The sequence below is a fragment of the Rhea pennata genome, chromosome 1 (genome assembly GCF_028389875.1).
Source record: "Rhea pennata isolate bPtePen1 chromosome 1, bPtePen1.pri, whole genome shotgun sequence".
NCBI classification, from domain to species: Eukaryota; Metazoa; Chordata; class Aves; order Rheiformes; family Rheidae; genus Rhea; species Rhea pennata.
Window position 1 is genome coordinate 184,866,140 of NC_084663.1, and position 27,382 is coordinate 184,893,521.

At 45.7% G+C, this 27,382-nt stretch overlaps 1 protein-coding gene, 1 long non-coding RNA gene and 2 other non-coding genes across 4 annotated transcripts; 1 reads left to right on the forward strand and 3 right to left on the reverse strand.

Moving 5' to 3' along the window:
- Positions 1–3,164: 3,164 nt before the first annotated feature.
- LOC134135778 (small nucleolar RNA SNORA31) lies at positions 3,165–3,301 on the reverse strand. The gene has a single exon (XR_009957365.1). It is a non-coding gene; the product is annotated as a small nucleolar RNA SNORA31 (small nucleolar RNA).
- A 741-nt stretch (positions 3,302–4,042) lies between these two features.
- TPT1 (tumor protein, translationally-controlled 1) lies at positions 4,043–8,120 on the reverse strand. Its single transcript, XM_062566993.1, has 6 exons — positions 8,002–8,120; positions 7,606–7,679; positions 7,168–7,358; positions 6,313–6,418; positions 5,711–5,827; positions 4,043–4,275 (listed from the first exon to the last, which is right to left on the reverse strand). Exons 1-6 carry the CDS (start codon positions 8,027–8,029, stop codon positions 4,273–4,275), a joined length of 519 nt encoding a protein of 172 aa, XP_062422977.1. The 5' UTR covers positions 8,030–8,120; the 3' UTR covers positions 4,043–4,272.
- On the reverse strand, positions 4,341–4,472 carry LOC134135777 (small nucleolar RNA SNORA31). The gene has a single exon (XR_009957364.1). It is a non-coding gene; the product is annotated as a small nucleolar RNA SNORA31 (small nucleolar RNA).
- Positions 8,121–9,159: 1,039 nt separating the features above from the next.
- LOC134140769 (uncharacterized) lies at positions 9,160–26,564 on the forward strand. Its single transcript, XR_009958495.1, has 4 exons — positions 9,160–9,484; positions 19,133–19,284; positions 22,054–22,114; positions 26,228–26,564. It is a non-coding gene; the product is annotated as an uncharacterized LOC134140769 (long non-coding RNA).
- The last annotated feature ends 818 nt before the right edge of the window (positions 26,565–27,382 follow it).

The window sequence follows — 27,382 nt, forward strand, 5'->3', positions numbered from 1 at the left end:
CACAAAATCCAAAAAATCCAAGCCGCTGTGTCTTGCAGCACACGTTGCCCTAGAGGCGGACGAAGCGGGGTGGACGCACTGCTTTTGGCCCCGAATTCTCCCTTCTGCTGTAACTCGAGGCACTGGGGAATCGGCCCAACTTCAGGCGAGGCTGCGATAAATACGTAGCGTTCGGCGTAACTCCCTCTGGATCCAGCACGTAAAATAACCAGCAAAAACCTCTAGTTCTGCTCCGCCTGCTCTGCAAGGGGACCTGCTGCGCGGGCTGTTAACAGGATGGCCATCTGCTGAGCGGGAGGGTGGGGAGGCTGGTGGGCGTTCGCTTCGGCGTCCTCGCCGCCCGCCGTTTGGCTGATTTAACCCGTGAGCTCGCAGCGGTGATGAAGACGGATTCCCTGCTGGCCCGTCCCTGCGGCGCAGCCCGGGAGCGGGCAGGCCGCGGAGGCAATGATGTCCCGCTTTGATGCCGGCGCTGGCTCAGCCAGCGGCCTCTCCCCGGGGTGGGGGGAATGGGGCTAATTATGGCTTTAATACAGGAATTTGCTGCTGAGGAAGGATTTTGCACCAAATACAGCTTTGCTCTTGTAAATGCCCGGTCTGGGGAGGCAAAGCTGGGTTCCTGGGCCTGGTCGGGCATCTCAACCTCGGTCTCCTTCGAGCTCCTCAGGGCCTGCCCTCCTCTGCGGGGGTGCTGGGACTGAGCTCTGCCCATCTCCCTGGTGGGAATTGTTTTTGTTTGTATCTAAAACTTTGCTTGAGGCAGTCCTGATTCCAGCCCTTCAAGCCAAGGCTGTATGAACCGAACCGGCTACCAGGCCGTGGGGTAGGCCACGGGATACCAGCCCTTCTCCAGGGGCGTTGATTATTCATGTGAAGACGACGAACTCCAGCAGGAACTCTTGGACGAGGGCCTCCCCAGAAGGTCTCGGCCGACGGTGCGCCAGCACCCGCTGCAGCGGTGGTGGCCGAAGGCTCAGGCCTCATGTCTGGCTCAAGTGGGCCAAAGATTTCTGCCTCCACCTCTTACCACTGAGTGGGTTACGGCTGTGCTGAGGAGAGGAGACGGGCTCCTCTGTGACTGCTTGTTAACTAAGAATTGCAAAAATGTTTGCATTCATCCTGTTTTCAAGCAGGGAATTTGTACATTCCTTAGGGCAGGAACGACTGGATACCCATAAGACACAAGGGTGGATAAATGCAGATGATACTCAGCATGATTTCAACCAACCACACTTAGATCTTGCATGGTGAGCAAGCTGAGCACCCTCAGCTGACCTTGGAGCCACCCTGCTCTCCATCACAGTTCAGCAAACCCCAGCACAAGCTTGGTGCTGATCATATTGGTCCTAAAATCCAAATACGTCTTTCGGGTGAGCCCGGCCTGCTGAGAACGTAATCATGTTCTGATTTTGAACATGTCGGATAGGGACTTTGCAGTTGGCTCTGCTTTTGCAGCTGGTGTGTCTGCAATTGGAGGCAAATAACTAAGAGCGAGGGGAAATTGCAGTATTTGGCTTTCAGTCACCGGTGGGAAGGGAACCGCCATGCCTTCTCACCTGTAACCATTTACAGTTTTACCTGTGAAGCCAAAGCACGTTCTTCAGCACGGGAAGTGGCCAAACCTGGGAGTAAGGCAGGCAGCGGCGAGCCGCGTGCGCCCGCTGCGGGGAAGTGTCATAGAAGCAGGCAACACCTTGAGGCAAATGGCTGAGACCTTTTTTTTGGCCGAGATGGCCATGGAGGTGACTTCTGCAAGTGCAAATCCGCAGGAGGTGGACGGGAAACCAAGAGCGCTGGGGCAGGGACCACGATGCTGCAAGTTTCCACTCCCGACAAGGGATTTGGAGCCATTTTTATGACAAAAATGTCCACACTTGGCTAGATTTGTTCTTTATTTTTTTTTTCCTGGTTTTCTTTCTCTCCTACTGCGAGATTTATCTCTGAGCTAAACTAACGCGGGGTTAGTTAACGCTGCCCTCCTGCAGCGGCCGAGCGGCGGCGCGGAGATTTATTTGCTGACCGGTGCAGGATTAAACGTCCCGGTTCACAGTCGCAGCCGCGTCCCGGGGGAGCCGGCTGCAGAGCGGACGCGCCCGGGGAGGTTAGCGGGAGCGCGGGGAGGCCTCTTCCCCGCTCTAAAAAAGCGATCCAGAGCAACGCGAGGGAGCGGCGGCGGCTCGATGCAGATGATATTACTGCTGTTTAATGAAAGCAACCGCCCGAGACAGCAACCGGTAAAAACCCTGCCAGAACCGCGAGGCGCCGTCCTCGGCCACCGCAAGAGGGGCACTGGGGCGGGGGGGCATCTCACTTAAAAGCTTGCAGCGACTCGGCAGCCTGATTGCCCCTTGCTTTCCGTTACGGGGCAGAGCAGCTGGTGAGAAGGGGCCCGCGAACTAAGCGAGTGCTTCCTCTCTCCAGCCTTTAAAGCGACCGTTTCTTAACGGAGGTGCAGCGGGAGAGGCAGCATAAAGCCCTCACCACCTGGCCCGGTTAAAGCAGCCCTCTGCAAGGGGCCCGAGAACTGGCTCTCGGTGGCCTTGTCTGGACTTGCCTCCTGCTGCCTTTCAGCCGCTTCCGGAAGGGGGGGGGAGCTTCCACCCGCATTGCACAGAAGGTTACACCAAAATAGCATCGCAGCCAGAAGTACAGCTGGCTCAACACCCTTTCTTGTGCAAGCTAAAGGAAACACGTATGTAAATTAAGTTCTCACAGAACTGAAATAGGGCGTGTTTAAAACAGATGGTAACCTCGGAGATAACTGTTCTGGGCACACTCTGCTCCCACCTCCACAGACGCTATCTATCTCCCTCCTCCCAGCCTCCTGCCTATCTTACCCCTGCAGCAGCCTACCTGTGCCTCAACACCCTGGCAAGGGCAAAAGCCTGACACAAGCCAGACAAGATGCTAAAAATCCACCAAAGTTCCAGGCTTGAGGCCTCATACATCAACAGCTAGTGAGTTAGTCATGCCTTCCCCTTTTAGACAGCTATATCTCCTACAGCACTACCACTGTAGTGGGAAATAATAATTCATGATGTCCAGTCTAAGGCAATGCCTCCTAAACAAGCCCAGTTTTGCTCTGAGCAAATAGGCATAACCTTATTGTCAAGCACCAGCAGCAACATAAACACTCCTTTTCCTAATTTGGGCTGTAGGAAAGCAGTTGTATTCCTTCATTCAATCCAACCTGCCACAGGACCAGACAGGTAGAAAGCGCAAGGAACTCATTACTGTTGCATCTCCATTAAGAACCAGAAAAGCAATGGACATTTGCTCCAGGTCTGTCAAACAGATGCACTGCCAAGTGGGGAAAACAGCAGGAGTAGCAAATTATAAGTATTCAGGTAAATCTTAAATCTAGCCACACTCCTTCTATATAGCTAATAATCCCAGGCAAGTTCTATGTTTTTCAGCCATTTCTCTCCCTGAAGAGAGGGCAAGGAGAAAAGCCTCAATCCTGTAACTTGAGTGAGACCTATTTAATCCACTCCTAAATAGCTGCCAAATACAGAGTACCACAGCCAGGCTACATAATGTAAGCGATTGAAAATCTAGTAATTCCCCTCAACAGGTTCCCACTATCTGTGCTCAGAGGCAGGGAGTGTTGGTATCAGACTCTTGCTCCAAGGTTAAGGTAGGATGATTGATGAAGTCATACTGTAACTGAGGACAGAAATATCCTTGTCTGATAAAGAAGCTCAGCCAGCACTCAGCTTGAATAGCACACATTCCATTCTGGTTTTTATTAATTTTGGTATCTCTTCCAGAGAGAGAAGTCTCTTTACACTCGTGAGATGAAGAAGGTCCACTTCATTATGATGACATTTCTTGGAGCTTTGCCTTATTCACCTCAGCCTGCTCTTGCACTCCAATGCCATAGGTAGAAACTGCGTGAAGTCTATCTGGAGACAGTCAAGTTGCAGTGACCTAGGATCAGGCTATACTATTGACAGTATCAAATCCTTGGACAGATCTCGCTGCAACCTGTCCTGTAAAGTCACCTTAAGAAACACACTAGACCAAGAGGCATCACCTAGAATGGGTTTAAATGAGTTTTATTTTAGACAACCTACATGACATGTTTGGTTTTGTTTTCTTTTTAAAACAATGCCTCCACTCCAAATCAGGGTCAAAATAAGTGAATAAAGCTCAAGATGACATCAGTCCAGTTGTTAGACATTGCCGAGTCCTGGTGTTGTACTGATGAAGAAGAAACAGCAGCCAACTATGAAGACGGGTGATCCAAAAAAAATCATACTGTTTGATTCGTTACTGTAACAAGAGCAGCAGTTGTTAGTTGGAGATTGTCACAATCACAGTAAGCATCTGTAAATTATTTGTGTGTTCCCTAATTCAATCTGAGCTGCCACACAGTCAGGCAGGCAGAAAGCGCAAGGAAGTTATTTTTGCATCTCAGTGCAAACCAGAGAGCAACAGGAAAATTGCTCATGGTCTATCAGAGGATGCTGAGCACTTCTATGACCATGTAGAACAACTAACATCAGCCTTTGATCAAGCCAAATAGAATGCTCATTTGCATCCTTCTTGCTCGACACACCAAGTTTCAGATTTCCTTTTGAGTAAGAACGTGTCCTGAACAGGTATTAAAGCTTATGACATAGGTGCTGTCTGACAGTTGTATCAAGGAGCTGTAGCATTTTTTCCACAGGAATGGCCTGCTGCTGATCTTTTAACCCATCCAAGTTATCTTAATTACACATCTAAAAGCTCTGCCTAAGTATGAGACATACAGAAGCTTCTGCTCAGAGGAAACGCTTCCAGGTTACTGCCTGTTCTAGAGATCATGATAGACATCACACTTAAGTCAGGCTGCAGGAGCTGGTATGTCTATTTTTGCCAATAAAATTATGTTCCTCTAGTGGCTTATTGTGTCAAACTAGAAGTTGGTTCATCTTTAGATGACTTGCATACCAAAAAGCTTATAACAGGCTTTACAGATAATTTTAGCTGGCTATAAACAGGCTTCAAAAGTCTGCAGTAACTGGGCAAGGCAAGGTTGGTGATCCCACACTGCTAGTCACCAGTGAATCATACAGCTCAAAATAAGGCAAAATATTCAAGCATAAGATCTGAATACTGTTTCATTGCAACCACATTCAAATCCAGAATAATTAAGAGAAAGCAGACCACAAGAACTGCCTGAGCTCAGACAGCTGGAGCTTCCAGATAAAATAAGGTTAAGTACTCAGTCAAGTATCACTGTGCTCTCAAATTCAGGGCAATATTTAAACAGACGGTTCTTGCATAACAAAATAAGGCTATCATCAGATTAAGTGAAAGAGGATGGAACACCATCATTTAAGGAGCTCCATAATTAACCCACACAAGAGGGATCCAAAGTAGAAGCACTCCATTCCAAAGGACATTGTCTTTATAAAAAGAGCTTAAAACCATTACCAATTACACACCTCTCACCAAGGCAACTCTTCTTGCATTTCTTAGATATCAACTCCCTATGAATTACTGCAGTGAAAGATACATCCCCCTTTAATAGGACTCTGTAGCAGAGGAGGGAAGTTTCAGCCACTTAGCATACATACAGCAGCAATTAGGCTGTACTTACATAAACTAAGTTTTTAAAACAGGTAACTACTTTAAATTAACAGGAACACAGTAGAACAATTGATGAGTTGAAAAAGCTAATCATGTAGTTAAGCACATTCACTTGATTTAGGTCAGTACTTACACATTTCTCTATTTCTAAGCCATCCTTAAAGAAAATCATATATGGGGTCACACCATCCTCACGGAAATCCAGGAGAGCCACCATACCGTCTGGATTCATGTTCTCACCTACAAAGAACTTCAAAGAAACATGTTATTGAGACATTCAATGAGTTATTACAGCAAACAGTGTCCATCATGCCCAGAAGCTACTACATCTGAGTTCAGTTTGAGAGCCTTCCTGACCAGCTACAAGAATTTTGCTGTCTGCAACCTGTAGCCTCAACTCCATTTCAGCACAAAATAACATTGCCACATTGCTGTAAACAGCAGAATAAGACAGAAGGGGCCTAAGTGATCCACCTGTCAAGCTTTTAACTCCACACTTCCTAAATGCTGGTAACTACAAGTGGAAGCCATGTTGAAACTAACTGCAGACTCACAAACCTCTAAGCCATTCAGTATTTCTCCTTGCTATCTCTCAGGGCTCTGATACTCTAGAAAGGGGTACATTAGGTGTCCTTACAACAGGACCCCTCAAAGTCAACAAGCTAGCTCAGCAACTAATCTAATTTCAATTCGTATCATTGCAATATAGCTGTAAGTAAGTGTAAGTTTCTTTACCTGGTAGTTTTTGAAGTTAGCAAGGATGTGTTTGATTTGTTCTGCAGCACCTGTCATGAAAGGCTTTACTCTCTCTGGCTTATGTTCCTCAAGTCTGGCTTTGATTCTAGGAAAAGAGTAAGAATTTTACTTAAAAACATCTTATAGCCTGTTAACTTCACTATGCAGCATCCCTTCATGCCAGAAACAGTCACTACCAGAGAAACTGTTCAGTTTGGCTATGCTTCCTCCACCCCTCCAAGAGGGGCCAAGATTTTAAACTTTGCCTTGCTAGAGAATTAGCAGATCAGCCTCTGCCACTTGCACAGGCTTATTTCACACTTAGATTAGTGCTGTACAGGCGTTAACAAGCTATTTCCACAGCAGCAAGCATCAGGGCAGCAGGGATGGTATCTTCACATCACTGAATGAAAGATGAGCACCAGAAATTCTACTTTGAATTAGCCAAAGATCCATTCACATGTATTATCCTACACATTTGAAACATCAAGTTAGGCAAGTTTCTGAAAGCTTCCATTGCCACCCCATCTTTCCCCACACAAGGGTTTGGCATGAAGAAATCAGAAAGACAACAGCCAGGTTACAAATAATATCCAAAGCACATGCCCAAGTCCTGTATGGTATTTCAGCCAAGATAAACTTAGATATCCCAGTATCAATTCTTTACTGCTCTGGTTTTGCCAAGTATTAAGACATTCCTGAAGTTCATGGCCAGTTTGGCACCTGCCTCAGAATTAACAGCATTGGTGAACTTTACTCCTAGTAGATGTTGTTAAAAATCAAATCTTGATGGCCTAAAAATTTTGTAACCTGATTTAAGGGGGGGGGGGGGGAGAGAAACCTAGTGGCACTTACGCTTTCATGTAGTCCTTGATATACTTCTTGTATGATTCTTTTGTAAAGCTGGTTTCCTGAAGGTGGTGGTTTATTACTATATCAACACCAGTTATGACCGTGGCTTCTGTTCCATCTCCCTCAGGACCTTCAGCAGAGGCATTGCCACCAATTAGAGAGTCATCAATTTGACCCTCTGTCCTGGTGACCATCTAGATTTAGAGACATCAAAAAACTTAAAGGCTCTGCACAAACCTCCACGAGACTGCTCTTAACACATCTACGACCTGGCAGCAGGGCACGACCTCAGAGCCACGGCTAAGCGAGAGGAACCTGACCACAACCCCACCACCTCCACCACCAACCTCCCCGAGCACCGACCTCCCAACAGCTCGCTGCTCGCCAAAGCGCCCTCGGCGCCGCCCGCCCTGCCCCGGGCCTCCCCCGCCGGCCACTCACCTTCCCCTCCACTTCCAGGCACAGCCCGTTCGCCACCTCCCGGATCTTGTAGATGTCCGAGAACATCTCGTCCTCTGCGGGGACAACACAGCCCGGCGCCGCCGCGTCAGCCGCCGCCCGCCCGCTCCCGCGGCCCGCTCCGGCCCCCGCGCTCCAGGCCCGGGTCTTCCGGCCTCCGGCACGCCCGGCTCCGCTCCAGGCCGCGGCGCTCCGCTCCGGGCGCTCCCCCTCCCCCCGCGCCGCAGCTCCCTGCATTCCGCCCTCCCCCCCCCGCGGCAGCCCCCACTGCACATGCGCGGCAGCGCCGGGCCCCGGCGGCCGGGCCCGGGCCGCGGCCGGCTGCTCTCCCTGCCCGCGCCGCCCTCTCCCCCCGGCAAACCGTGCCCCCGCCCTTACGGCTGATGCAGTCCCGGTAGATGATCATGGCGGCGGCGCTGGGCGGCGGGGGCGGCGGCGGCGCTGGTCTCTGCGCAGCGACCCGAGAGCGGGCGGGAGCGAGGCGGAAAGGGCCGAGTCAGCGCCTCGCGGAGCTCATATAGCGGGCACGTCCCCGCCGCGTCATCAGCCGCGGCGCGCCTCCGCGCGCCCCGCGCTGTGACGTCGCGCGCACGCACATCCTCCCCGCGGCGGGCGCGCGCGCGCGCGCGCGGCAGCGCCCCCGCGCGGCGGCGGCGGCCGTTGGGGGCGGCCGTTGGGCGCGGCCGTTGGGCGGGGCGGTGAACGGAGCCTCCCGGGCTGCCGCCGGCGGTAGCCGGGCGCCTTGCGGCGTGGAGGAGAGGGGTGCGCACGGCTTGCCGGCTCGGAGGCGGGAAGGGCGCCGGGGAGTGTCAGTTCCATCCTGGCACTGAAGAAGACTCTCTGCACTCGCCCCTCCAAGTGCTGTCACGCAGAGGCAGCTGGAGAACAAAGAAATTCCCTTTCAGAGCAGCCAGCTTATTTTAAGTGCCAGCCCTACAATTAGAGTCACTTAAGTAGCCAGCACCTTTTGGCACATGGGAAGTTTGCTGCTAGCGTAAGTCACTTTCCTGCACGTGTAAGTAGAACCATCCCTAAAGGATAGTTCTTGTATCTGTGTGCTGGGGAGAGAGGGGAAATTGCAACCAGTCCTCTAAGGAACCCAGCAAATTGTCAGACTGCATCATTTCTTTTGCATAAATTTGTAAGCTACCAACATAAACACTGCAAAATACAGCTTCAGCACTTAAAGGTGCTGAAGTTCAGGACAAAATGTCTAAAACTGGGCATAGCGAGGTGAAGGTGGTTTATCAGTGTAGTAGGGTTCTGCGTGCTTTGACTTGCAGATCTGTGCAGCAGCAGTAGTCTTTTTCTTCTTGCTGATCTTTCATTGATCTGTGGCGTGAATCTCATTCATACCCATGACCCGAGTGTGCCGTTCAAGGAGAAATGCTTTGAGCCTTTCCCAGACATTTTTAGGAAGTGCTGGTCTGTGTCTCCCACAGCAGCCAGGGGTGTTTTCATGCCACCGTGTCATCAGCTGTGTTCACACTATTAACAGCTTGATAATGCGTGTATCAGGCTGTCCTGACCCGTTCCCAGCTGTTGCCTTCTCACCTGCAGAGTATCTCACCATGATCTCCATCATGTGTAATGAGTATTACAATGCTGGCTGTGCTCCCCCTCTCCCGATGCGCTAGGACACACAATAGCTCCTGATACCTTGTAGTTATGGGCATTATGTGTATTCATCTTGCTGAGACTTGTGCCTTCCCCAAGCAAACTGTATCTTTTAATGGACAAAGAATTAAGAAGCTGCAAGACTCCTCCTTTATTGCTCTTCAGACAAAATGAGCAGGGTATAGCTCAGAGGCACCATTCCTATGCCTGCTGAAGGATTGATTGGAGCTGGAAAGAAAATCAGGTATGTTTCTCTTATTTTTCCAGTGATTAGGGAGAGGCCCAGCAATCAGGAGCTGAGATGAAAGCAGAAGGATAGTAAAGAAAATAATATCCTAGGTGGCTTTTTTTTCCTTCCCCACATATTTTTCTGCAACAACTTGAACAACTTGTTACAGTTAGGATTAAATATAGTCCTTCCTTGAACCCTGATTCTTGGAAAGGATTAATAAAATACCTTCAAAAGATGTTGTGGGACGTAAAATGCATAATGAATGCTAAAAATCATGGAGCTGATAGTGATAGTGGGACATAGGATACAGTTCCCTGTCCCTCACCCCTCCACAGGCAGTAAATTACTCATTGCTTTCTCTGTGTATGCCAGAGGAGCTAGTGTTTTATCTCCTCCTCCCTGGCTACCCCCTCCTTTGCTCCATAGATACCAATGACCTTCTTTTTCTCAGACTGTCTAGCTGGTTACATAATCTAGTTGTATTTGTTAACATAGTTCTCTAAGAGGTTTCACTTTTAAGACTGTTGCTGCTATTTCAGACTTGAAGAAGTTCCTTCTGCCCAAATGCATATCTGTTGTTTTTTCCCCAGTATCAGCTGGCCTAATAAAGGATATTCTGTCTTCTTACAAACCTTGCAACCATGGGGAAAGAGGAATTTACATCTTTAGCAGTGGGTTGAGTGGCAGGGGAACATTTAGCTCATTCTCTGTAGTGTAATATGCAGCTGAAAACATCCTGTTTATAGATTTTCTTCATTTGGTTTTATTTTGAAGAGGTTGTTCTAGAAAAAATAATATTTCTGGTAATATTGAAACTTCTTAAAAATTCATTATTTGTCTCCATTCACTGGAATCAGGGCAGAAACCCTTAGCCACTACTGGTAAGATGGATGGCCCTTTAAGTTGCTTTGCCTTTTGGTTTTTTCTGTATTCACAATTGCAGCTGCAAAATGGGAGATACTGTTTTAAAATATGTTAGTTAAATAGGTCAAGGCTCCTGTTGAAACAATAATTTGATTTGGAGTTAAGCTAAATCAATAACAAATTTAAAAAGCTTTAAATGAAATTAAGAATGTTGACATGAGAAGTTTTTGCATCCCTTTAACTGAGCTGCTTTTAAAGCTCATTTAAACTCAGACAACCCTGAATAAATCCCAGGACTAATCTTGGATATATTTTAATTGGTGCAGGCTTTGCAAGAAGCACTTCTCTGAGATACTGTTGCTGAGACTTCCCTGTGATGCTGTATTAACAAATAAGCTGTATGGCATGTACTGATTACCTTGTGATGGACTAGATTAGAAAATGCTTTAATTTTTTTTTCCCAGAAAAGAGCATAATTTGAAGAAAAATGCAACTGCTTTTTGTGCAGGCAGCCCCTTCAAGCATCTCTTGAATTGAGCCAGAGTTAATACATTCCAACACAGTGGTTCCTCTGCAGCAGAGGACATTTTAGATGCCAGCTGACATTTAAATGTTGTGACAGGTTTTCTTGAAAGCACACTTCATCCTTGCAGATTTGTGAATCTCCATGGACTGATGGGAGTCTTGTGTTTTTCTAGATGGAGGTTTTTATATCGTTCCAGCAGGATTTTCTAGGCATGAGCCTAGAATTCACATTTTCACAAGAAACCTTTCTCAAGAAGATGCATCTCAGCTAGTCATGGATTATTGCAGTGTTCAGTTCCATCAAATACAAGTATCTCATGTTCTCAACTAATTATTTGTGCCTTGCATTAAAATGGTGGATGACAGCTGGTAGTTTGCCATTCTTTCACTAAGTAAACAGTGTATTTTCTGCCCATCATTGCAACTCTCATTGAACTGCATGAGAAAGGGGGAGATCCTGCCTACAGGTGAGTCTCCTGTCAGGTCCAGGAAATGGCTGAGATATGAGGAAGCAGGAAGAGAAACAAGGCTGGACAGTGAGGTAAGGCACAGGAGCAGTGTCTCCCCCTAACCTTCAAGGAGACTTTGAAAGTCACATAGTAATTAAAGTACTTGATGACATTCTTTGGATGCAAGGGAGAGGCAGCGTTCCACTGGTTGGTTGTGTTAGACTTGGGTCAGCAGTAACAGGGTGTTCTCAGCTCCCCAGGAGCTGGGACTTCACAGCACCTTTTTAGGTCAGCTGATCGTTATGAGCTCTCATGCCTTGCTTTGCAACTGGCTTCCAGTTTGCACCAGATCAGCCTCTCTGCTGCTCCCTGATCCATGGGAGAAGGCAAGGCATGGTCTTTGGCCAGCTGCCCCTCATACACAGTGGAGTTACAGTGGGGCCCTGCCAGGCCTTGCCTCACACCTGCCCCCCACAAGCCCACCCAGTCTCTGGGGCTCCCTGAGGGCAGCTAGGCTTATTCCCCCCAAGGCTACCTGGCTTTCAGGATTCCCCAAGGACAGCTTGAGCATCCTCCCCTTACCCCCAAGCCTGCCCAGCCTCTTCCCCTGCCTGCCTGGGGCTACCAGACCCTCCCCTCCCCCAACCTCACCTGGATACAAATCCCTCCAGCCATGTCTCTCTCCCAGTTCCCTGTCCCTGCACTGTCTCTGTGTTCCCTGAAGTAGCCCCATGAGAGCCAACAGCAATTCAGTCCCTCTACAGCAAGTCCCTTTTCAGCCCAGGCCCCTGTAAGGTATGAGGACACACCTTGCTGGGAGGGGAGGCTGTTTTCAGGGCCTTAATGGTTTTGACCAGCCTCACTAGGGACTCCCCTCCTACCCTGCTGGTAGGCCCCCCTTCGGCTCAGGTCTTATCACCCAGTCCCTGCCCAAGCTGTGTTGTAGATGTGCCTCTAAATTACATGATAAGCTTTCCTCCCTACCTACAAAGGAGCGCAGAGGAACAATACCAGGAAGACAAAACAAATAATGTCCTTAGCTAGCTGCTCCCAGGCCCATCGCTGGAGACCTCCACCTGCCTCTTCCCAGGGCTGTCCCAGGAGAGTGTCAGCGCCAGGGGCCGGGTGGGGGGACCCCTGTTACCATGAGTCAATGGGAGAGGCTCTTTGGACAACCCTGCCCACTGAGGGAGTTACTGCCCACAGGTGTGGGACTTGCTGTGGGATGCAAGCAAAGAGCATTTGGGGACTGCACCAGACTTACTATGGGATGTTTTGGGGAAAGGGAGAAGTCAAGGTGGTTTGGTGAGGAACAAGCATGGAAAAATAAAAGGATAAAGGGATAAAAGGAGCTGGTCATGTGTAAAAAGGTTGCTAGTCAGTACGTTTGTCTGGCCAGGCCCCGTGCCAGGTCAGTGCAGCTGGTCCTGTCTTTTCATCAAACTCCCTTTCTAGCTATTCTCCCGAGCGAGGGGCTCTTTCATGTTTGCCGGAGTGTGTGTGGAGGCCTAAGTGCCAGCAGCTGGAGTCAGACCACAGGCCACAGGGGCTGTGTGTCTGGGGTGCCAGCGACTGGGGCAAGTGAGGGTGCATACATCAGCTGTGATCACCAGCAAATATCAAGCTGGACTAGCCAGCAAATAGGCTAAATGTCTGGGGAGCCAGACATGTTTGTGTGTCTGTGAGACAGCTGGAGAAGCTGGCTACCAGAAGGACTAGAGGGTCCAGGCCAACTGCTTGAGAGACCTGTTTGTATGTGTGTTTCTGTACAGGAGGCAAGTGGGGAGCATGAGAATCCAGGGCCGCTGCATGTCTGGAGGGATGCTCAGGGCATGTGTCTGTGTGTGCGTTGATGTGTGCAAGGAGGTCTGAGTGCCAGCAACTGGAGTGGGGACACAGGGGCTCATGAGCTCAGGTACCAGCAGCTGGGGAGACCTGGGATCCAAGAGCCAGTTGCTGGATAGACTGCTTGTCTAAGGCCACCTGCTGAAGGGATCCACATTGTACATATGTATGTATTTCCCATTAACAGACCTTCATCATGATCAGCCAGAGCGGGGAACAGGGTGAGGCTGTTGGTGCTGTTTGTGTTTATGTGAGTGCTGAGTATATCTATGTCACTCTGTGTGACTAGCCGTGTGTTTATGTATCTATGTGTTGTAGATGTGTGTGTGCCTATGGGGAATGCGTGCTCAGCCCCTCTGCTGGTTAGACATAGGTGCACAGAGCTGTAGCAGCACCACCGCTACCAGGCTGCTGGATTTGGTGGCCCCTAATAGTGCCTTTTTAAAATTCCAGCAGAGTCACTGCAGTGCCCCTCTCCGGCCACAGGCCCCACTGATCTGGACCCCCACCAGCAAGCCAGCTGTCTGGTGCAGCCTCATCCTGATCCCATCACCACAGACACGTTTGGTCATCATGGGGCTATGTTTGACCCTAGTTACCCTCACCAGGCCCAATCCAGACCCTGATCCATGGGCTGACTTCCTGGCCTGGCCTTGGCCCCTTCTGGCCTTGGCCTGTTCCTGTCCCCACGGAGATGCCTGATGCCCTGGTCTTGGGGCTGACCCTGGCCCTGGCTATCCTGGCCTGTTGTGCTCCCTCACTGGTCAACGGGAGCTGATGCCAGAGAACCAGGCTATGAATTTGACTCCTTGAGGTGTTTACAGCATTTATAATTCTTCCTGTTGTGGCTGGATTCCTGAAAATCCTCTGCTGCTTCTGTTGTTTTACACCCACTGCTTTTACTTCTCTGAGGACAGCTGGCTGCACTTCTTCAAACAGACACTGCATAGCAAAAAACCCTATTTTTATCTGTGATATTAAATGCACTAGTTAGCTTACCTAGAACCTGCCAGTGGGGATATGTGAGGGTCTCACACTGGCCAGCACTGCAACTATTGCTTTTCAGGAAAAACAGGACTGAAATTGCTAAGATAAGAACTGTAAAACAAGGATGCTGCCTGAAGGTGCAGTGACATTTGATCCTGCCCTGCGATGGACTGTCTCTATATTCCAGCCCTATTCTACTTGACCAGTGATTCTTAGTTGGACCATGTCCTGTCATTTACACCTGTCTAAATTGGATGTGCAATTAAGATAAAAATAATATCCTCTTATTCCTAACTGGAATGACAAGAGTGTTTGGAAAAGGGCCATTATCAGGGCAGAATGTGTTCACTGTCCTGTGTGGCAGAACGCATGTATATGGAATTCAGATGTGCACACAGAGGGAAGTAGTCAGGTTCTGCAGTGCCCAAAGTTTTAATCCTGTACAATCCTCTATTTTTACTCCTATTTGAATACAGCGTTATACAGTCCCTTGAGTCAAATTAAAGATGCACTGCAGAAAGGGCTCCTTCCATGCGAAACCTAAGGCAAAGACAAGTAGTGGTTTAACGACGTGTGCTTGCAGTGATCAGACTGCCTATGCTTAATCCGTGTCCCTGAGTCGCTCTGGTTGCTCTTACAGCACAGTGCAAGAGCTATGAATTCATCCATGACACCAAAAGCAATACATGCCTGACTGGTTCAATTGCTTTTAAAAAAAGGAGGGTGGAATTCATCCTATTTAATATCCACAGTAGAGATGACTCATCATTAGATTCCTTTGCAGTCACTGGAAATAAATGGGCTGCCCAGGCACCCTGCACACCCTTCCATGAGCCAGTGTAGCTCACTAATCCAACAGGAATAGATCCTTTCCCCTCACTCCCTGTGTTAGCTTCCTGCAGAGTTACTGAGCTGAATCAGCTCACAGAGGGATCCAGTGAATGCCAGAGATAGCACAAAGTAAATAGCAAGAATATGTGGCAGGAGATGGGCAGAAGGAGAGAATTTGGGGCAACAGGACCTGGTTTTGGCAGTAATGTCTGTAAAATGAGCTCAATGCACTTTTTGAAACTATAGATATTGTATAGATATTAAGTGAATTGAATCCCACATGGCAGGGAGCAACACGGGCTGCTCTGCAGGGGAAGGGCAGCCAGGAGCCGAAGGTGACAGTGAGGCAGGCAGGGTAGCGTCCTCACCAACAAGGTCTCCACGCAAGGTGAGCAGAAGTCCAGGAACGGTGGCCAGGGTCAGCCGAGAGCCCAGTGACCGCCACACAGGCCCACAGTGACAAGGCTGGTCCGAGGTCAAGCCGAGAAGTTCAGTCAACCAGTCAGGGTTGGGATCAGCAAGGTACAGGGACAGGCACAGGCATTGCTGCAGCGACACTCAGGCTGGGGAAGGGCCGGAGCGTAAATCTGGCTCCCAAGCATGAAGGGAAGAGGTCTAGCGAGGCTGCTCGTGCTTTGCCTCACACCTCTGCTGTTTTTCCTGCAGCCTGAGCCAAGGTTAGGCTGCTATCTACAGAAACTCCTCTAAATGTGAGTAGCTTTCTTCTAAGGCCAAATAAAACCCCTGCCTACTTTTCTGCCTGAAAACGCTGGGCTGAGGAACCCCATGGAGAGGACTCAAAAAAGATTTTTTTTCCCACTAGATTTCTGTGTTTGCCCTCCAGACACATCACTTCCTGCTTATGTAGGTGCCTGTGATACATGGCGATACCCTGCTAGGTGGTGAGACGGGAGCTGGTGGATGGCAGCCAGGGTGCTGCTCAAGCTGCCACTGGTAGCAGGCCAGAGCTTTTTCCACTGGTGTCATTCCTGTGTTACCTGAAATGCCCCAGAACCAGTGCAAGGAAAGTTTGATCATACACTGGTAACTGATACAACCTTTCTGGGCTCCTGGCCAGTCCAAGGCTGCACAAAAAAACCGTTCTCCTCAGATAATTAGCATTCCCATGTGAACAGCTTGCATCTACTGAGTTTTTAACCATTAAAGTGGCTAATCCTGCCATGTTAAACTCACTAGGCTGTCATTTTTTCAGAATGGCATTTGCTTCACAAGAGTTTTGAAGTCTGAAATTGAGTCCTGCGGTTTTAATCCATTGCTGCATGCTTTCTAGCTTGTCATTACAAGATGTGAGCTCTAGGAGGTTTTGTCAATAGAAAAGATAATCTCTGGAGCACATGGCATGTGACAGAGTCATTCGTAAAATTATGGTAGTGGGTTTGCCAACAGATGCAGGCAGTAAATAAAGAATCCCCTCAGCTTTGCTTATAAAGCAAACCTTGCTGGAGACACTCCAGGCGAATATCAGGAATAAAGGTATCATTATAAGTGAATAGATGGATCAAGTTTTTGGTCTCCCAGCTGTGCGAAACATCATTTAAAATATTGTGGAGGAAGTAGCAACAGGACTAAGAGATATCATTTTGGAAAACAGCTTCCTAAGCTGCAGTCTGGTGACTGAAGTTCATAATACTTGCCAGTCACCAATACAAACCTGTTCTTTTCAAGGCCAGATTCCAAATCAGATATTATTTATTATTTTCTAGAAAGGATTCTGTGAAAATTAAAAATGGACCTGAGTGACAAAGGATGTTTCTGAGGGTTAAGATATATCACCCAGTTTCTGAGTGATTTTGGATTGCTTTGTTTTATATTGTTTTAGAACGGTACAATGTTATTGTAGGATGCATTTTGAAATGGGGAAGGATTGTAGGAGAAGCTCTTTGCAAATTGTTTCTCACTGAAGTGCTCAGAGAAAAGAAGCTTTTTTTTTTATTTGGTGAAAGGGCTGAAAAACTTAGAGATATAAATATTAGAGTTAGAAAAGACCTTGAGAGGTCAATCAGCCAGTCTTCATGCCTTATGAGGATTAGTTAGGCATGCACCGCTCTGGGGAGATATTTGTCTACCTTGTTCTTCAAACCCCTGACGATGGAGATTCCCCACATCCTCTGCAGAACAAATATTTACTGGAACAGGGGCTGAAGCCTAGGTGCTCCCATCCCCCTGTGAGTGCTGTAGATATAAGCTAGATCATAACCTATGGTAAAGTAGATTTCCATGGTTTCTGTCTCATGCTTAGATTCTTATCCCTCAGCTTGCCTTGTTCTACTTCACTGCCTGTCAGCATACAGGAATTATGGAAACATCAAAAAATTATGAGGTGACAGATTCAGAACAAACAAAAGGAGGTTCCTTTTCACACAATGTGTGCAGTTATGCTGTGGAACGATGCCAAAAGTTTAGATGATTGTAATAGCAATTATAAAGAATCATAGAAAAAATGCAGAAAGGGCTATTAAACACTTACGGTTCAGGAAAAAGCCTTTCAGCCAAGGACTGCTGGAGGTCAGAGAATACAGTAGTGAAATATTCCTAAATGCTGCCCTAATCCCCCCCCCCCCCCCCCAGCGCCTTTATGCATTCACTGTAGAGCATTGTGTGAAGCAGGAGACTGAATTAGGTGAGCATTTGGTCTGGTCCAGTATGGCTGTTCCCTGCACAATAGGGCATGGACCCTACAGACACTACTGAATTATGGTCTACAAGAACCCAAGCAGATGCTACTACTACAAAATAAGCAGCAAAGAGCAGCTCCTGTAGTATAGGGGTCGCACATGAGCCTGACAAAATATACCTCCTTCTTCAGAGATCTGTAGGACTTGAGGCGTAATGGATTTTGAAGCATTCTCCTGTATCCTGGAATCCTCTTTACTAGTTTATCAATCAAGTGCAGAGTCAGGGAGGAATCTGAATTTCTGAGAAGGCAGAGGGAGTAAGAAGGCTGTGAGGTGGCAGAGAAATCTCTGGCTGTTGTCCTGAAATAACCCTTGGAAAGCTGTGGTGCTCTACTGAGGTGAGGGAGGACCTCTCTGCCTGTTCTGCCTCACCAGCTCCCAGCTATGCTAATCTCATTAGCTGCTGCCCTGAGGATTTTTCCCGGCCTAATTTTGCTGTCTCATAGTTCTGACCTGGTTTTGACATTTGAAAGAGCAAGCAAGCCCTTACATGTATCAGGTATGTTTGCTGCCATCGGCTTCCTTGCTGACCAAGTGCCCACTCAAGGCAGCATTGGATATCCCTGGGTAAGCGAAGGATTATAGAGATGCTTTATAGCAAGGTCAGGCTGCTTTGTATGAGCCATGCCAAGAAATCACATCACCCTTCACAGACTTTTTGGGCAGCCACAGGCCCCTCTATCTGTGTTATTTCTGAGTTGTACATTCTAGTCCTATATTCCTCTACCTGTAGCTCATCAGGCATTAGATGACAGCAAAATTCCAGTCAGGGACATCCACACATACACACACAATTCCACTTGCAAACCTTTAGATGCCTGTAAGCAAGCAAAGCATATCACACACCCAAAATTGAGCATATTTTTCTACTGTAAATGAAAATCATTGTCGTGATGCTGTACATGGCGGCTGATATCTTTTGTTATTTTTTTTTCCTGAAAGGTTATACTGTCCTTCAATTTTAAAGAGCTCAACAAGTGTTGACGGGAACACAGCATGCACCTGGGAGGCAACAAAGAAATTCCTGTGTGCCAAAACTGGCATTTACAGCCAATCTTCCCTGTGACTGCAGTCAGCGTATAACCCTTCTGTTTCAGATTCCCCATGCATGAAATGAGCCTAGTAATGTTTATCCACCTACTGTGAGGGTTGATAGAACAAATCATTACTATTCTGTGGGGATGGGAGGGCAGGAAGAAACCCCATTGAAATAATGAATATATACAGGAGCAAGAGAACATGGAGAAAAGAAAGGCTTGGGGGCATATGCTCTTATAACACAAAGCAAATGATTCTCTACTGAGAATAGCATGAATATGAAAACCATGCAACAGATGCAGTATGCTGAGCATCAAATGTATGTAAATTATTCTGTTTGTCTTTTGGTGCATTTCCTCATCATTCATCAATGGTTTTGTGCTTAACATCTGGGAGAGAATTTAAGGAGTTGTTTTTTGTTACAGTGGGTGTTGTAGACACACGATGAGAGCCGGGAGGGAGTTTGGTGTGCCAGTGCTACCTGGAGTGATGTTTGGCCCCTGGAGAGCAGAACAGAAATTGGCCTCTGCTTTCAAACTCGTGAAAGACTCTTCTGCGGTAGAGCAAATGGAAGAAGGTGAGCCACTTAAGAGAAATGCCAGGAAAATGCAGACAGTTTTTCTTTCTTCTGTTGCTCTGAGTTTAGTATCTACTCCTTTAGTTTTCTCTGCTGGCAGTCAGTGCTATTTAAGGACTTGGCTTTTATCCAAAGCCTGCACTTGCATGGTTCATGTAAGACTAGTGCTGGAGAAAGAAAAGATTCTCTGTTGCTTCATTGAACAGTCCTTCTGCAACTAAACACCAAAGGCCTCATTTCAGTTTTTTGCATACAGTCCTGGCTTACAGGGAAGCTATTTCCCTGAGGGTCAGTTTTTCTAGAGAAACAGCCTTGCGGGTACAAGGTGTCTGTACTAACTGGAGTTTCACGTAGACAGACAGATGCTCAAAGGCAGTGATTTTTAAATGCAATTAATTTTTGAGGCTTTCACATGAAAAGCCCAGACACAAAGGCTTTCCGGTTGTTGTGGCCCACTTAAAATTAAGGGCCATAGAAATTACTGTTCATCATTTCCTTGATTCCTGCTGATATTCTCCATTCCGCAAATAGCCGTTACAGTTGGTAGCTATACTGACCACATATGCTTCTTCATTCATCGCTTCTATTTTGATTTAATATAATTGTGATAAATAATTAATACATTTTTCCACAGTTGGGAAACAAAGATATAGAGAAGAAAGATTGAGGTTATTCAACAAGGATAATGAGAGCCTGAGATACTACCATGATAAAAAATGTCAGTGATGCCAATACAAGAGTTTGATTTTCTCAGAGTTGTAAGGTTTGTTTTCAGAGCGTGGCATTTGGCCCTGCATGCCATGTTTCAGAATGTTAACACTGAAAGAGGAGTACGAAAAAGTGCTGAGTTTTGCATTGACAACCTGGAAGTCCCATGTCCCAGCCCTACTGGAGCAATGTTGCTTTCTGTAATATTCAGTACTGAGTTTATAAATCTGTATTTAAGAATCTAGGTAATTTATTCCCGATTCTGAGATGTAGCAGAAGCATCTTGTGATGTTCAGGTCTTAATCTTCACACTCAACTTGAGCTTCAATATTTTGTTTTCAGTCCCTTTATTCATAAATTGGGTCTATAGGCAGTAAGTGTGACCACACAAAAGTACTGGGAGGACACATTACTAAGAGCAGTGACGTGCAGTATATGGGATAAGACCTTTCTAAAGCATTGAGGAAGCGGGCTATGTACTACACAGCATGTAAGAATTGTACTCCCCCTCCCCTGAGCCCAGTTGTACAGATGTGAACAAACAGCAGGCACTGCTCCAGCCTCTTTTCACTGTCAGTGCAGTTTCAGTCCTGTCAGATAGAACCACATTTTTTCTGGGACTTTACTGCAGCCAGACTCTAACCTGAATAAGTAAAGACGAGCAGCTTGGATACTTGCACCTCTGTTTAACACCCATGCCTACGTTTTACTTACCTGCTGTAAGCAGACTGACCCATTCTTTGAGCACATATAACAGTATTTGTAAAAATAGATGTTTAGCATGGAAAGGTTATGTAATATGATTTCTTTTGTTCTTCTTGCTGAATTTTGAAGTTCTTAATTTGCTCTGTTATGCCATCAATATAGAGGTCATACTAACTTAAGAAACTGCAACTAGGAATAGCCATGGATTTACGAGGCGGTAAAAAGAGGAGAGAGGCAGAGTTCTATGCTGTTCCCACAATACTTCAACAATATTGTTATCCATGGTCTAGCTCACAGAATTAAAAAAAAATATATTAATGCACACACAATGTTAACTGATGTTAGCTTATATGTAATTTTGTTACATGAAAAAAAATGAAAGCTGCAGACTGCATGTATTACATACATGGACTTATATTTATAATTCACAGAGAATATACTGGTGATCGGCTTACTTTAAGCTTTTAATACAAATGTAGAGTAGAAATCTGAGAGGTAAGGAATGGAGAATATCTGTGTTGCTTTTGTCTAATGAATGATATAGAAGTAATATTGACTGTAGCTGTTATTTAATCATGCAGCTTGAAAGATGAGGTTTACAATGCAATTTTTTATTTTGCATGCTCTAGTAAGTGACATCAGGGCTTTATTTTGACTTAATTCTTATGTTAATGGAGTAAAATAGGAAGAAATCAACCTAACTAATGAAGACTTGCAAAATTTGGGGTACAATTTTCTGTCTTCTCCTGCTTGTTTTTCAATGCTTGCTCTGCCACAAAGAGCATTTGAGCTGAATGTCTGGAATGTGTTAAGGCACAGTAAGTTTGTATTCCATAGACAAGGTTTATGTTTCAAAGTATTTAGGGTTCCTGCACAGCTGATGTAAAATACAACACTGTATTACTGAAAATCATGATATATTTGCTATAGGCCCTTGTGCATTCTCTACAAACATTAAAAAATAGATTTAATTTGCATTCTTTTTCATATTTTTGTGATCACACTGTTATTTTGTAGGGGTTGTATTTTTTTTTTCTCTTTATATTGCTTGCAATAACTTGCACCTGAAGCCATTAATGTAATTATAGAGGTGTTAAGCAGAAAGCAAAAGGCTTTCTTTTTAATATACCAGCAGAGAGTAACCCTCAGTAAGGTCATGCTGTTTGAGCTGGCTCCCATCTCTAGTCAGGAGAGGTCTCTGGAAGCCAGCTTTGGAATGTGGAACAAAGTTGGTCTGTCATGTGCTACTCTGGGAAAAGTTCAGACGTTCAAACTTGAGCTCAAAACATGGGGAGAGAGAGATGAGATCCAATTCTGAGAAGGGAGATTTATTATGTACTTTTACCTATCCCACAGATGCCCTCTGAAGCCTGAATCTTTCAAAGTTCATGTTTGGAAGCACCTCTTCAAGTATGAAGTAAGGTTTGGAGTGGGGTGGAGAGTATCTGTATGTGAATATCTGGTTTTCAATAATGGCAAACATTTCAGTAGATACTTGAGAATGTTTTAAAATGGAAACACACTGGAACTAAGATGGCCCAATGCATTAGTTCTAATGAAACCTGCCAGTGTCTGTCATCAAAACTGCAAAGCAGTTACTGCTATGTCCAGCTGTCTTTGACTCCTCGCCTCAGTGGCCACGGTCAACTAGAATCGACTGAATAAAGCCTACATGAGCTCAGAGCAAAACTTGAACTACATTTCTAATTTTAGAGTGCAATACTTTGTGTTAACACCGTGTCTCTAGGCTTAATGTACTGTAGGAAGGATCAGCTGCTCTATAAATTCAGCTCAATCTTTTGCTCTGCATGTGAAGCATTTTAACATTATGGTTTCTAGTCATAATGTTCACCCCCTTTGAAGATACGAGGTTAGACCCTCGGTTTGGCAGGAATAGTTGTTAGTGTCCTGACAAAAATCAGGGGAGGGCATTATTTTGACATTGATTTTTCATTCAAGACATGAGTTTTTTCATATTTTCTCCACTAAAAACTTATGTCCTGGAAACTTTACAAAGTGATAATTAACCTTCCGCCCCTGCCCTCCAAATTAAACAAAACTCTGGCTTTCCAAACAATCTCATGGTACACTCCCCACATGGTTTAAGAGATCAGCTAAAGCTTGGAGGCAAAACTAGGTCCATTTAATAAGCCTAGCATTCGTTAACATTTACATTGTCAGTTGTTTCAGTGCAATTGAAGTAAATAAAATGGGGAAAGGAGAGAAGAAGTATATTCTGAATGAACATGAGACTGCTGACCATTTTGCTGACCATTGCCACTGGTCAGCAAATGACAAATGCCTCCAAACCTGTTATATGTGCTCCAGGGTTGTTAAAACCCTTGGGAGAAAGACAATCAGACAGGAGAAAAAATGTTGTGGCCTGTCAAATCAATTGTTTTCCAGAGAACTGATATGTTTTGGAGAGGATTTAGACAATTTAAGTAGTAGAGGCTGTTCAGTTGAACGTTCTGGGTAAAACAATTTTGACCAAGAATGTTATTTATAAAAATTGTCCCATTGTTTCTAATGCAAAACAGCAAAATAAAAATCTATGGCACAGAAGCACAGAATAGCTTTGATCATAAGAATCTTGATTCTGATTTATGCTGTTAAGAGACGTGCTACACTTGTGACAGCATGCTGAGTATTCAGTTCCTAATGCTGTCTTCTTGCAACATGCAAGGGAAGCTTGGAGGTATAACTACTGTTGCAGTTCTGTCTTGTATCACTTTTTGTACGGGATCACAGCACAATGCAGAAGTGCTGCAGAGGCCACAGTGGCTTAGGTAAATTCTTAGAACCATTCTGGGCAGGTATCCAGTGCAAATGTCTGGATAAGCTTATAATGCTTTTCATATACAACTAATCTGTCACTTGATATCCTCTGAAGTTAGGGATGTTAGCATTTAGCTGACACATAACTATGTGTTAGCATGGTTGGATGAGACGGCAGCTCAGCTCGGGAGCTGTATCTTTCTGTAGTGATGCAGGCAGTGGTTAAACTAAGATCTTCTTTGCTGATTAGAGACTTGCTGAGCTAATTGGATAAACTCTATTCAGATAAATCAGTTTGAGCTGCAGTCTACGCCCTGCCGTGACTTTTGCTTACCATTTAAGTCTATGTGCTATCTGCAGATAGTATATAGAGAGTAAAATCAGTCATCTATATTGTACACCTCACTGCTGTCTTTGCTAATGCACCTCTTCACTTCTTTCAAATACTATACACATACTGACTAAAGGCTATCTTCTAGGGTTCCCTTGCTTCTAGAACTGCTTCCACGATCCAGGGCATTAGAAATACACAGCATAGAATCATAGAATCAGTAAGGTTGGAAGGGACCTCTGGAGATCATCTAGTCCAACCCCCCTGCTAAGCAAGGTCACTTAGAGCATGGTAGACAGGGTTGCATCCAGGTGGGCCTTGAAGATCTCCAGACAAGGAGACTCCACAACCTCTCTGGGCAACCTGTGCCAGTGCTCCGTCGCTCTCACAGCGAAGAAATTCCCCCTCACGCTCAGGCGGAACTTCCTGTGCTTCGATTTCTGCCCATTGCCTCTTGTCCTGTCACATGGGGCAACTGAAAAGAGTTTGTCCCTGTCCCCTTGACACCCTCCCTTCAGGTACTTGTACACATTGATAAGATCCCCCCTCAGTCTTCTCCTCCCCAGGCTGAAGAGGCCCAGCTCTCGCAGCCGTTCCTCATAGGGCAGGTGCTCCAGCCCTCTGATCATCTTCGTAGCCCTACACTGGACTCTCTCCAGTAGCTCCATCTTCTTTATAAACTCTGAAATTCAGAGTTACTATGAAGTCTGCAGTGAAAATCCACATCCACAAAAGTGCTGTTGCCTACGTATTACTGAGAAGTAGATGAAAAATGTTTTGTAGCCTGTATACCAAATTTTCATACACATATAATATGTGTATTACAGAAGCTTTTCTGGATAGGGACTGTGTGCTGTAATTTAAGACATAAAAATAATAAAAACAGTGGATCTAGAAGGTCTTCGGGAACCACACAAAATCAGGATGTATGAGAACTGCAAGAGCTGGGCTAGTTTTCCATAAAATTTACAGGTATTACACCCCTCTTCCCCAAATTTAACTCCATCTGGGAAACATATAACCTACTGCAAAGGTCTGCTCTCCAAGTGGGGCTGATGGATGGCCACCCTGGGCGTCCTAAGCTGTGAAAGCATGATGCTGCCACCTTCCCAGGTACTCAAGACTTCTTCCAAGAATTTCAGCTCAGCCTCCAACCACTTTTCCATGCAGCATTTTGACTGCATGGAAGTGGCAAGTGAGGTAGCTCTCCCCAGTAGTGCTTTCCTCTACAACAGGCCACCTAAATGCCCTAATACTCATGTCACAAGTATTACAGACCCAACAGCCCATCTGTTTTCAAAAGAACGCTTATTCTTTTCACTTGTGAAAACCCTCTTTTAATTTCAGCCAGTCTAAGACCAAACACAATTTATATATGTCTGTTCTTGTGACTTTTGTCTCAGCCTTCATTTGCATTGTCTTCTCTTGTTTGTCTACATCTCTCTCAGCTGACTTTTTGTCTCTCTTCACCCTGTCTTCTTCCTGGCTTTGCATTTGAAATGAAAAGTAGTGAAATTTATAGGCTGCTTCTTTGATCATACAGGACTGGATTCCCCATGGATTTAGATCTTAAGCAAGGCCAATCCATCTGCTGCATGGATTAGTCAGTCTCTTAACTGTGTTTTCAGCTGTACTGAAGAAGTCCATCTCAAGCTTTTAGAAAATCTTTTACATTTGGTCCAGCCAAAAGTCTACAGGTTAGATTTGGGCTGCACAGTGGCTCTGCCTGGTTTGCCACCTCTGTTCTCACCTTGAAAAAGACTGGAAAAGGTTGTTAGGGCAGTGTGTGAAGTCTAGCAGTGAATGCAGCCTCCTGTCTATGCTGCAAGCCTATTGGGAGGTCAGAGATATCAGGACATAGCTGTAAATACAGTATGCACACTGCAACATCCAAGTGTTTTTGCTATGCCAGGCATAGCAAAATGCGGCTATGTCCCATGAGGTGTTGAGACAATCTAATAGTTTTATGCTTCCAAAAAGGGTGAACCCACTCCAGGTCACACCCCTCTGCTGCTTCTGTTACATTGGCTCTGGTGCCAGTGTAACGCCAATTCAGTTCACTCAGATGGTAAAGGCCTACGTTTTTGATGGGTATATTCTGCAAACTTAGTGACTTGAATCTGCTTCCTAGTTAGAGAAGAGCTATCACTGGTATGAGCAAAGGACCAGAACCATGTCTGGGAACAGATGTAGGAAGGGAAAGATCTATCTTTCTTTTTGGCAATGAACAGTTACATCAGTGCTGCCATGTTGCAGAATACTCTCATTGTAGCTGTGAGACACTTCACAACAAACTGATGCTGTCACCTAAGCCACAAGTGAATGTGAAAGCTGGCATCCACTGGACACCTTGCAGAGAAGGACAGCTATGGGGAATGGAGGGAAATGTCTGACTGCACATTAGCTCTCCTGTTTCCACAGATGCCACCTAGTGCTGCAGTCTACACCCCTTTGGCCCCTGAAAGACCACCACTTCCACACCACAGCAGGCTCTAGAGCTGCAAGTGCAGATGTGAGTCCTACCTGTGGATGCTGCCCTGCAAGAGTCTGACATCAGCAAGGAATCCCAGTGCACACTAGAGATCCTGTAAGTTTTGTCCTAGATGCACTTTTGATGACAAATGACTACTGTAAGGACAAAATCCTACAGCTGTTTTCTCCTGCTCTCCAGCAAGGTTAATGACAATCAGCTTATCTTGGCTAAAAAGTGTTAGTTTTGGGACACTGGTGTCTTCATGCTGTGAATCAGTATGCTTGTGAAGCAATAAAATATTTCTCTAAAAAGTGTTGTACCTTTTCAAAACCTTTTTATTTCCAGAAGATCCTGCTACTGCTTAAATGTGGCATTTTACATTATTTTGTAAAGTACATTTCTAAATTTAAAAAGAAGGAAACAATATTCAAGCACTGATAGGAAAACCGGGTTTACCTAAGCCAAGCTGTGGTAAACAGAAGAAAAGCTAGATCATTTTGGTAATGATTTAATACAAAATATGCTATAAATACTCTGACAAAATTACCAAAAGTTGGAAATAAGAGAATAGTGAGACTCTTTCGTATGCTTTAAGTTTAAAAAGTAACAGCACTGAAAGTTTGAAAATTTCCTACTGTTTTTTTTTTTTATTTGTTTGTTTTGATCAGCTTAAATCCTGCATTATGAAGGACATTGTTTGAGGTCACCTGACTGTCATTGTCTTGTATAAGTAGCATTTCTGCTATTGCAAAATTACTCCAACTGCAATGCTGCTTTCACAGGACTGTCAAGCACAAATGTGTATTTCACCCAGCAGATGCTTCCTATTATCCCAGAGTGTTGAGTACTGCCAAGTAAGGAATTTGAGGTATACTTGAAGTGATAGAAAACACAACAGGTACCATATGACTGCTTTATGGAGCAATACTGACTTCTCTGTCCTTCATTCAACATTGTATTCAATTGTGGGAAAGGTTAGATCAGTGTCATGTATTATGTACTACCTGGCTTTTAGTAGGGCATAGAAACATGTTTGCTTTTCTCTGTTTTTTTTCTGTTATCTGTTAGCATTCAAACTGGCATTGTTTCTTCCAGATGCTACT